The sequence below is a fragment of the Pollachius pollachius genome (genome assembly GCF_949987615.1).
Source record: "Pollachius pollachius genome assembly, chromosome: 4".
NCBI lineage: Eukaryota > Metazoa > Chordata > Actinopteri > Gadiformes > Gadidae > Pollachius > Pollachius pollachius.
Genome location: NC_136937.1, coordinates 35,085,682 through 35,097,322, shown reverse-complemented (window position 1 = coordinate 35,097,322; position 11,641 = coordinate 35,085,682). Strand labels below are relative to the sequence as shown.

At 51.2% G+C, this 11,641-nt stretch overlaps 2 protein-coding genes across 2 annotated transcripts; both read left to right on the top strand.

The window, feature by feature from the left end:
- Positions 1-1,854: 1,854 nt before the first annotated feature.
- On the top strand, positions 1,855-7,110 carry LOC307074283 (uncharacterized protein; the record flags this gene model as incomplete). Its single annotated transcript, XM_079734299.1, has 7 exons — positions 1,855-2,208; positions 3,029-3,106; positions 3,274-3,471; positions 3,607-3,744; positions 4,479-5,109; positions 6,564-6,775; positions 7,006-7,110. The coding sequence occupies exons 2-7, from the start codon at positions 3,104-3,106 to the stop codon at positions 7,108-7,110; spliced, it is 1,287 nt and encodes a 428-aa protein (XP_079590425.1). The 5' UTR covers positions 1,855-2,208; positions 3,029-3,103.
- lipt1 (lipoyltransferase 1) lies at positions 6,836-11,377 on the top strand. The gene is made up of 3 exons (XM_079734078.1): positions 6,836-7,717; positions 8,131-8,352; positions 10,916-11,377. Exons 1-3 carry the CDS (start codon positions 7,240-7,242, stop codon positions 11,320-11,322), a joined length of 1,107 nt encoding a protein of 368 aa, XP_079590204.1. The 5' UTR covers positions 6,836-7,239; the 3' UTR covers positions 11,323-11,377.
- Positions 11,378-11,641: the final 264 nt, after the last annotated feature.

Here is an 11,641-nt window from a genome sequence, read left to right as displayed (position 1 = left end):
ACAGTTATTGGTCACTAGATATAGATACAGTTATTGATCACTAGATACAGATATTGATCCCTAGATATAGCTGGTTATTGGTCACTAGATACAGATGTTGATCACTAGATATAGATACAGTTATTGATTACTAGATACAGTTATTGATCACTAGATACAGTTATTGATCAACATAGATACAGTTATTGATCACTAGATACAGTTATTGGTCACTAGATATAGATACAGTTATTGATCACTCAATATAGCTATGATTACTAGATATAGATACAGTTATTGATCACTATATATAGTTATGATCACTAGATATAGTTACAGTTATTGATCACTAGATATAGATACAGTTATTGATCACTAGATATAGGTACAGTTATTGATCACTCAATATAGCTATGATCACTAGATATAGATACAGGTATTGATCACTAGATATAGATACAGTTATTGATCACTAGATATAGTTATGATCACTAGATATAGTTACAGTTATTGATCACTAGATATAGTTACAGTTATTGATCACTAGATACAGTTATTGATCACTAGATATAGCTGCAGTCATTGATAACTAGATAATGTTATTGATCACTATATATAGATGCAGTTATTGATCACTAGATTTAGATCTATAGAGATAGCTCTCCGTCCGTCCTGCGTTTGCTTCGTATTCCTCTGAAGCAGGATTCAACTGCAGCATCAACGGAACTGAACATAGAAACCTCCTGGAATGGTAGTAGAACCTATACACACACACACACACACACACACACACACACACACACACACTCACACACACACTCACACACACACACACACACACACTCACACACACACACACACGTGTACAAAATGCATTAAATGGTTTGCATTGTTGTGTGTGTGTGGGTGTGTCTGTGTGTGCATCTGGTTCAGAACATCTGGAACGACATCATCATCACCTTCACCACCACTATCATCATCATCATCATCATCATCATCACCATCATCATCATCATCACCACCATCCTCATCATCACATCATCATCATCATCATCCTCATCCTCATCATCATCATCATCATCCCCATCACCACCATCCTCATAATCACCATCATCATCATCATCATCATCATCATCATCATCATCATCATCACCATCACCATCATCACCATCATCATCATCATCATCATCATCATCACCATCATCATCATCATCATCATCATCATCACCACCACCACCATCATCCTCCTCATCATCCTCATCATCCTCATCATCCTCATCATCATCATCCTCATCATCATCATCATCATCATCATCACCATCATCATCCTCATCATCATCATCCCCATCACCACCATCCTCATCATCACCATCATCATCATCATCATCATCCTCATCATCATCATCACCACCACCACCATCATCATCATCATCACCACCACCACCATCATCATCATCATCACCACCACCACCATCATCCTCCTCATCATCCTCATCATCAGAGTATAGAATAGCCCACCGGTCAGGTGTCATCATCCTCATCCTCATCACCTGTCAGGTGTCACTCCGGCTCCTGTCGTGTTTTTATGTTATTCTACATTCTTTTTTGAACTCGTCTTTATCTTTAACTCTGCTGAGTCCGGACTTTATCAACAGTTTATTGGATGATTCAATATAACAAGGAAAAGGTAAGTATTAAATATATAATATAAGTATTAAATATATAATACTTATTATAAGTATTATATGTATAATATATTTTATATACAGGTAAGTACTTACTATGAGGGCCGTGAGGCGAGGACGGGGACCAGCCCAGCAGGTGGCGCTGCGGGGCCCCGAGCACAGCGGAGCAAAGAAGAAGAGCAGCACGGGCCCAGCGACAGACAGCGGGTCCAGCGACAGACAGCGGGTCCACAGACAGACAGCGGGTCCAGCGACAGACAGCGGGTCCACAGACAGACAGCGGGTCCAGCGACAGACAGCGGGGCCAGCGACAGACAGCGGATCCACAGACAGACAGCGGGTCCAGCGACAGACAGCGGGTCCACAGACAGACAGCGGGTCCAGCGACAGACAGCGGGGCCAGCGACAGACAGCGGGTCCAGCGACAGACAGGGGGCCAGCGACAGACAGGGGGCCAGCGACAGACAGCGGGGCCAGCAACAGACAGCCTGGCTAGCGACAGACAGCGGGGCCAGCAGGCCGCAGACCGGAGGAGCATCACCAGGTGAGGACGTCCACAGCCCGTGAGGGGTTAACTGTTGTTACACTTTATTTCTCTATAGTTAGCGTTGGGGTTACTATAATATAGATAGGTAGGTTGCTGCCTTAACTGTTGTTACACTTTTATTATTATTTTATTATTACACGTTTATTTCACTAAGGTAAATGAGGACAGTTTTCAGTTACAGAAGAAGCTGATTGTTATTAATATTTTCAACTAACCAATAACAATGCATTTTAAAAATGTCAATGCACTTTGATCCCTGAATAACAAAATAAAATCTATTGAATAATTGATTTGCATGCATAGTTTACTACACTTTCCATTGAACAATTACCCCTGTAACCCATACATTGACTCATTTTATAATGTAATCAAATGCTCATAACCTAAGTAGAAAATGATTATGCTGGCTTCATATCCTAATAGCTGAACCAATATGTTATACGTTGTTATGTTATAGACAAAATGTTATAGACAAAGTTATTATATTATGCACTCAGAAATTTTTTGCAGTATCGACCGGGGTTTCCACATTATAGCTTTGGGTTTAATTACAATTTTTATTACATATTGGGTCGTTGTTACACTCTGGCCTCTTACAAGCCTGTTGCATTGACTACATGTACAATACTATTCCTGTTCTTTACTTGGCCTACATTGTGTTTGACCAGTGCCCCTCTCTCTCTGTCTCTCCCTCTCTCTCTCTCTTTCTCTCTCTCTCTCTCTCTCTCTCTCTCTCTCTCTCTCTCTCTCTCTCTCTCTCACACACGCACACATCATCTTTCTTTTTGATTCTAACTTCTACATATTGCTGTTCTAGCCACCAACATCTCTGCTGCCAAAAACAAAGCAGGCTGGAGCGGCTCTCCTTACCTACTGCTGCCCTGCCACCAACATGGTAAATATGATCTGAGGTTTTTTAATGTTTTCTCCTTTCATAAACAATTGTGCAAATCTCCTTCCTATGACAAAAACATTGAACATGTTCCACTATCATTATCACAAAAGAACACACTTGCATCACATATCAAAGTAATAATAACAGCAACAATGTGTTCTGCACAGGGCAGGAAACAACCACCTGTGAAGAGCTGCCAAAAGTGTGGACGCCCTCTAAAGGGTCACAAGCTGCCGATAGGACCGAGCTGTGGCCTGGAGCCTGACCCAAATAACCTCCAAAGAAACACAGAAGCCAAGATTAGGAGAAGGCTCAATTTGGACCACAGGAAAAGGCAGAGGACCCAGCACCGAGACGGGTCTATGGTGGGACACACACACACACACACACACACACACACACACACACACACACACACACACACACACACACACACACACACACCATGTCAGGGAAATCTGCCAAATACAATAATAGTAACACTTTTTTTTCATGCCCAGGACAAGAACCAACTACCTGTTAAAAGCTGCCAAAAGTGTGGACGCCCCCTAAAGGGTCACAAGCTGCCGATAGGACCCGGCTGCACCCTGGAGTTAGACCCACACCTCCTCCAAAAAAACAAAGGCACGAGCAGCATTGTGGGTGACCCCGGCTGCCCCTCACACAGCCTCTTAAGTCTCCTGCCGTCTGGGCATGTTAACTTTGCTGCAGTCTTTGGAGGCGCTCAAGGTTCATTACGACATGCACCTCCAGACTGCTAGAGCGTTTTTATTCATGTGCTATAAAATAACTGGTCACTACAGCATCACAGCTGTGATAAACATAACCCTGTGAACATTGTGCAATACAATGTCACTAGTTCACTTCTCTGTGCAGCTGGGTCTACTACTTTTGTGCTTTTATCTCACACTTCATTTTTTGGTCCACTGAGAGGAGTTGCTATAGATTACATTGTACAGATGTGACAACAAATACATTCTGTATTTAACACAGTGTAAACAAGTGTTTCTGGAGCTGCAGTGTAAACGAGTGTTTCTGGAACTGCAGTGTAAACGAGTGTTTCTGGAGCTGCAGTGTAAACAAGTGTTTCTGGAGCTGCAGTGTAAACAAGTGTTTCTGGAGCTGCAGTGTAAACGAGTGTTTCTGGAGCTGCAGTGTAAACAAGTGTTTCTGGAGCTGCAGTGTAAACGAGTGTTTCTGGAGCTGCAGTGTAAACGATTGTTTCTGGAGCTGCAGTGTAAACGAGTGTTTCTGGAGCTGCAGTGTAAACGAGTGTTTCTGGAGCTGCAGTGTAAACAAGTGTTTCTGGAGCTGCAGTGTAAACGAGTGTTTCTGGAGCTGAGCTGCAGTGTAAACGAGTCCTGTGTTTCAGAGTTCCGTAACCATGGCTACACTGCAAGGTGAGGAAAGAGGCGGAGCCTTACTGCTCCCGGGCCTCCAGTGCCCGGTGTGCGGTCAGCCGTGCTCTAGCCACGCCCTTCTGCTGGCCCACACGGCCGCCGCCCATCCAATCAGGCTTGACCGCACGGCGGTGGGTCGGCTCGGCAACGTCCTGGCCTATCAGGAGACGGCGAGGCTGTTCCACTGCTCCGACTGCTTCTTCACCTGCAGAGACTTCTCCAGGCTGTTCACCCACCTCCTCACCACGCACTGCAGCCGCCCCGAAGAGCAGGAGGAGGAGGAGGAGGAGGAGCAGCAGGAGGAGGAGGAGCAGGAGGAGCAGGAGGAGGAGGAGGAGGGCGGGCCCCCGGAGGAGCAGGAGCAGCAGCAGGGCGGGCCCCTGGAAGAGGAGGAGGGCGGACCCCCGGAGGAGGAGGAGCAGGAGGAGGAGCAGGAGCAGCAGCAGGGCGGGCCCCTGGAAGAGGAGGAGGGCGGACCCCCGGAGGAGGAGGAGCAGGAGGAGGAGGAGCAGGAGCAGGAGCAGAGCGGGCTCCCGGAGGTCATCAGCTACTCACAGAGCCACTACGTCTGCGTGCTCTGTGGCTGGAGGACCAAGCTGAGAGGTGAGGGGGCGGAGCTACGTCCGGGGGAGGAGCTGTAGATCTACCTGTAGTGTTCACCTGAGGGGTACTCCATCAATCAAAGTCGCTAAGGAAGGCGGCGCTGAGTTGATTGAGCCCGGTTAGAACTAACGCCAACTTCCCCTTGAGGCCAAAGCCGTTCCATCAACGCAGTTCAGCCCCGCCTTGCTCAGGCTAGGTCAAGCTAGGCTTACGTTATCGTGGATTAAGCTCGCTCACGAGATATGTAACCAGCCCAGAACCGTGAATGTCGAATCATGGATCAAATGTCGGAAAAGGACCGAGCGGGATCTTTTCCAGCGGCGAACAGAAGCTGCTTGTGGAGGTCTATGAGGAGTACAAGCATATAATAACTCAGAAAGGGAACACTAACCATTAATAAAAACAGGGAGGCCGCCTGGCATGAAATTGCCAATCTTTTGAATGCATAAGTAGTATTAAGCGTAACATATTTTATTTTAATATTGACTAAGATTTGTAATCAGGGAGATAATCTCGAGGTAACGTGTTGGACTTGCACCTGGTCGTCCGGGGTTCGATCCCCACCTAATTAGTAATTTAGGAAGGATTACTGGAGATATCAAACAACTTTTCATGCCGTATATTTTCCACTTATTTGAATGTTCTAGATTGACTGACCATAGTATTTATCTCAACAGAAGTGGTCTTGGCTGACTTCCGAGAAACTCACCTGAATGGAATTTATTTGGCTGGCAGTTTGCATGCAACAGTGTCTTCATTTCACTATCAGTAACATTAACCCTACCATGGGGTTTTGCATGTTATATTTGGGTTCTGGGGATATTGTAAGACATATTTATTATATGAAAAGTCAATTGTTAGGCCTCATTTCTCTGATATTAAGGGAATTACAAAAATAAGCCAACGGCAAGAATTCAATGACGCACTCTGGTTGCGGACTCGGCTCGCCCGGGCTACAGGGCAGATGCCAGACCACTCACCCAAATGCTGGTTCCCCAATTTGATAGAATACATATATTTGTCCAAAAATGTGTTGCGAAAATATCCTGGATAACAATAGATAGCAATTCATTTAATTATTTCATTTGCATCATTTAATCGTAGACCCTTAGTGAAAATATAGGCAGTTTGTACTTCATATATGCACATTTATGACTAAATCGCGAGGACTAGGCTTGGCGGAACCTTCTTCACTTGTTTCCGACAGATGGACTTCTCTGAAACACCGCTCAAGTAAGTCTGACAGTTAGCCTGGTACCGACCAGGTTAGTTTGGTCGGATAAATTGCCATGGTTACTTAGCAGAGATGCCCTTAAGTCACGTTGATGGAACACAACTCTAGCTTAAAGTAGCGAGGCTAAGCGAAATAAGCCCCGCTTTGCCTTTAGCTTGGTTGATGGAGCACCCCTCTGGTCCTAATCTATGTGTGTGTGTGTGTGTGTGTGTGTGTCCAGGCCTGGCCCTCAGCCACATGGTGACGGTCCACCGACAGGAGGGCCGGTTCTCCTGCAGCTGCTGTTCCTGCAGCTTCCTGCTGCCTGCCCAGCTGAGACAGCACCTCCTCCTGCAGCACCAACCGGCCCGCTATGGCTGTCCCTACTGCCCCTTCACCGCCCACGGCCTGGGGGGCTTCAGGAGGCACTGCCAGCGCTGCAGGGGGGGGGGGGCGGGAGGAGGGGGGGGAACAGGGAGGAGGAGGAGCAGCAGAACAGTGTTGAGGAAGGAGAGGAGCAGGACGGGTAGGGTACCATTGAAGCGCTAGCTAGCCTCCTGCTGGCTAGGTGGTTTATGAGTGATTTCCGATGTTTTTTATATTTTTCTAAACTAATAAAATGAAAACGGTCCCATGCGTCTGGCGAATGTAAATGCGTCACTTCCGCCCCCTGGTGTCTGGAGGCTCACATGCAGCCTGATATATTCGTCTCCCAGCCTCATCAGTCCTCCGCCGGCAGGGGGCAGCACCTCCGTGTGGCCCCATACCCGCAGAGGCCTGCGAAGTAGAATGACCCTCCCCATGGAAGACCTCTTAACTTGTACCCTGTCGTCTGTGAGCCTTACCCCTTATCAGTGAGCCCTTTCCTTATCAATGGGCCGAGCTTTAATCACTGAGTTGTGACCGCTGAGGCCGCCATGGTGCTGCGGTCTCTGTGCGTCCAGGCCGGCGCCTCTCTGAGCGGCCTGCCTGCCGCGCTTCTCCCCGGCGGCTCGGGGCTAGTCCTCCGGTCGCTGTCCACGGACGTCTTCCAGAACCTGGCCCTGGAGGACTGGATACACGACAACGTGGACCTCCAGAGCCGCAGCATCCTGCTGCTGTGGAGGAACTCGGCCGCGGTGGTGGTGGGTCGGCACCAGAACCCTTGGCAGGAGTGCGACCTCCGGCTGATGAGGCGCAGCGGGGTGCCCGTGGCCCGGCGGCGCAGCGGCGGCGGGACGGTGTTCCACGACCCGGGAAACCTCAACCTAACGTTCTTCAGCTCCAGGAAGAACTACGACCGTGCCCGGAACCTGCGGGTGGTCACCGGGGCGCTGAGGGCGCTGCGGCCCGGGATCGACGTCCGGGCGACGGACCGCTTCGATATCCTACTGGACGGTCACTACAAGATATCAGGTGGGCAGAGGGCTCCATGCGGACACGCTTTATTCATTCAGATTATTGATCCATATGTTACGGAGCTATATGATATTGATATTGATCTATATGCTATTGATCTGTACGTTGTGTATGTTGTTGATCGATACGTTTTAGATTCGTATAAGAATGGGATCAGGGATGGGAGCGATATTATTGTTGTGTTGTGGATGGTTATTGATGTTTTTTTGATGTGATGTGATGTTGATGTGTTGTTGCTGATGTGATGTGTTGTTGACGGATTGTTGACAGTTTATTAATGGGTTGCTGTCTTGTTGTTGTGTTGTTGCCGTGTTGACGGGTTGTTGACAGTTTATTGATGTGTTGTCTTGTTGTTGACGGGTTGTTGACAGTTTATTGTTGTGTTGTTGACGTGTTGTTGTTGGTACCAGGCACAGCGGCTAAACTGGGCCGCACAGCTGCCTACCACCACTGCACCCTGCTGTGCTCCACCGACCGGCCGCTGCTGGCCTCTCTGCTCCGCCCCACCTGCCACGGTATCCATAGCAACGCCACCGCCAGCCTCCCCGCCCCCGTTCAGAACCTGATGGACCACGACCCCTCCCTGACCCCCGAGAGCATCATCCGTCAGCTGGCAGAGCAGTACCTAGCAGGTACATGTCTCCCATCTCCTTGCATCACCCTATGAGCCTCTTGTTCCCTCACCCTGACCCCTCTGCTCGTTACCCCCTCGTTATCACCTCGTTAACCTCCCTCGGTAACACCTAGTTAACCTCCCCTCGTTACCCCCTGGTTAACCTCCCTCATTAACACCTAGTTAACCTCCCCTCGTTACCCCCTGTTCCCCTGGTTAACCCCTGGTTAACCCCTGTTCCCCTGGTTAACCCCTGTTCCCCTGACTAACCCCTGTTCCCCTGGCTAACCCCTGTTCCCCTGACTAACCCCTGTTCCCCTGGTTAACCCCTGTTCCCCTGACTAACCCCTGTTCCCCTGACTAACCCCTATTCCCCTGGTTAACCCCTGTTCCCCTGGTTAACCCCTGTTCCCCTGGTTAACCCCTGTTCCCCTGGTTAACCCCTGTTCCCCTGGTTAACCCCTGTTCCCCTGACTAACCCCTGTTCCCCTGGTTAACCCCTGTTCCCCTGGTTAACCCCTGTTCCCCTGGTTAACCCCTGTTCCCCTGGCTAACCCCTGTTCCCCTGACTAACCCCTGTTCCCCTGGCTAACCCCTGTTCCCCTGACTAACCCCTGTTCCCCTGGTTAACCCCTGTTCCCCTGACTAACCCCTGTTCCCCTGGTTAACCCCTGTTCCCCTGGTTAACCCCTGTTCCCCTGGTTAACCCCTGTTCCCCTGGCTAACCCCTGTTCCCCTGACTAACCCCTGTTCCCCTGGCTAACCCCTGTTCCCCTGACTAACCCCTGTTCCCCTGGTTAACCCCTGTTCCCCTGACTAACCCCTGTTCCCCTGACTAACCCCTGTTCCCCTGGCTAACCCCTGTTCCCCTGGCTAACCCCTGTTCCCCTGACTAACCCCTGTTCCCCTGGTTAACCCCTGTTCCCCTGACTAACCCCTGTTCCCCTGGTTAACCCCTGTTCCCCTGGCTAACCCCTGTTCCCCTGACTAACCCCTGTTCCCCTGGCTAACCCCTGTTCCCCTGGCTAACCCCTGTTCCCCTGGCTAACCCCTGTTCCCCTGACTAACCCCTGTTCCCCTGGCTAACCCCTGTTCCCCTGGCTAACCCCTGTTCCCCTGGTTAACCCCTGTTCCCCTGGTTAACCCCTGTTCCCCTGGTTAACCCCTGTTCCCCTGGTTAACCCCTGTTCCCCTGACTAACCCCTGTTCCCCTGGCTAACCCCTGTTCCCCTGACTAACCCCTGTTCCCCTGGCTAACCCCTGTTCCCCTGACTAACCCCTGTTCCCCTGGTTAACCCCTGTTCCCCTGGCTAACCCCTGTTCCCCTGGTTAACCCCTGTTCCCCTGGCTAACCCCTGTTCCCCTGGCTAACCCCTGTTCCCCTGACTAACCCCTGTTCCCCTGGCTAACCCCTGTTCCCCTGGTTAACCCCTGTTCCCCTGGCTAACCCCTGTTCCCCTGACTAACCCCTGTTCCCCTGGTTAACCCCTGTTCCCCTGGCTAACCCCTGTTCCCCTGACTAACCCCTGTTCCCCTGGCTAACCCCTGTTCCCCTGACTAACCCCTGTTCCCCTGGTTAACCCCTGTTCCCCTGACTAACCCCTGTTCCCCTGGTTAACCCCTGTTCCCCTGGTTAACCCCTGTTCCCCTGGTTAACCCCTGTTCCCCTGGCTAACCCCTGTTCCCCTGACTAACCCCTGTTCCCCTGGCTAACCCCTGTTCCCCTGACTAACCCCTGTTCCCCTGGTTAACCCCTGTTCCCCTGACTAACCCCTGTTCCCCTGACTAACCCCTGTTCCCCTGGCTAACCCCTGTTCCCCTGGCTAACCCCTGTTCCCCTGACTAACCCCTGTTCCCCTGGTTAACCCCTGTTCCCCTGACTAACCCCTGTTCCCCTGGTTAACCCCTGTTCCCCTGGCTAACCCCTGTTCCCCTGACTAACCCCTGTTCCCCTGGCTAACCCCTGTTCCCCTGGCTAACCCCTGTTCCCCTGGCTAACCCCTGTTCCCCTGACTAACCCCTGTTCCCCTGGCTAACCCCTGTTCCCCTGGCTAACCCCTGTTCCCCTGGCTAACCCCTGTTCCCCTGGCTAACCCCTGTTCCCCTGGTTAACCCCTGTTCCCCTGGTTAACCCCTGTTCCCCTGGTTAACCCCTGTTCCCCTGACTAACCCCTGTTCCCCTGGCTAACCCCTGTTCCCCTGACTAACCCCTGTTCCCCTGGCTAACCCCTGTTCCCCTGACTAACCCCTGTTCCCCTGGCTAACCCCTGTTCCCCTGGTTAACCCCTGTTCCCCTGGCTAACCCCTGTTCCCCTGGCTAACCCCTGTTCCCCTGACTAACCCCTGTTCCCCTGGCTAACCCCTGTTCCCCTGGTTAACCCCTGTTCCCCTGGCTAACCCCTGTTCCCCTGACTAACCCCTGTTCCCCTGGTTAACCCCTGTTCCCCTGGTTAACCCCTGTTCCCCTGGTTAACCCCTGTTCCCCTGGCTAACCCCTGTTCCCCTGACTAACCCCTGTTCCCCTGACTAACCCCTGTTCCCCTGGTTAACCCCTGTTCCCCTGGCTAACCCCTGTCCCCCAGAGTTCGGCTCCGGGGGGTGCTGCGTGGTGCCGGTGGAGCCCTATGACCAGGCCTTTGGAGGTATTGACCGCGCGGCTGCGACGCTGCGCGGGTGGGACTGGACGCACGGCCGGACGCCGCGCTTCAGCGTGGACACCGCCCTGGACCTGGCCGACGGCGTGGCGGTCTCCACGGCGACGGTGCACCTGGAGGTGAAGGCGGGCCGGGTGGAGGCGTGCCGGCTGGGCGTGGCCCCGGAGTGGCTCCCCGTGGGCCCCCCCGCCCGGCTGGCCTCCCTGCTGCTGGGGTCCCGCTTCTGCCCCTCGGAGGCCGCGGCCGTCGCGGAGGCCTTCCTGAGGGCCGAGGGGGGCAGGACCGCGGGGGCCCGCCTGGGGGACCTCTGTGACAAGATGGTGGCTCTGATGTGATTCCATAAAGTTATGTTTTTATATGATGTAAAGAAAATAAAGATTAATAACAAGTCCTTCGATTGTGTGTTTCTTGTGTTTGGATGTATGTATGTTTGGAATGGCGTATGTATATATGTGTACATGTATATATGTATTGAGTATGTGCTACATGTGAACCCCGTAAGATGGCGTAATTTGATTGGTTCGCTAACTCGGGATATCGGGCAGTGTCCCGTGATTGAGGTCTCAAACTCAGGATATTGTTTCCAAAATGTCGCGCTTAGCGTGTGTGACGGTCGTCTCGTCACGCTAATAAAAACATATAAACCGCTCATGA

Bases quoted from the DNA above. Each gene is read 5' to 3' on its own strand.
- lipt1 (XM_079734078.1), top strand. From the start codon at position 7,240: ATGGTGCTGCGGTCTCTGTGCGTCCAGGCCGGCGCCTCTCTGAGCGGC. The intron at 7,718-8,130 runs GTGGGCAGAGGG...TGTTGGTACCAG, and splicing joins CGGTCACTACAAGATATCAG to GCACAGCGGCTAAACTGGGC. The intron at 8,353-10,915 runs GTACATGTCTCC...CCTGTCCCCCAG, and splicing joins GGCAGAGCAGTACCTAGCAG to AGTTCGGCTCCGGGGGGTGC.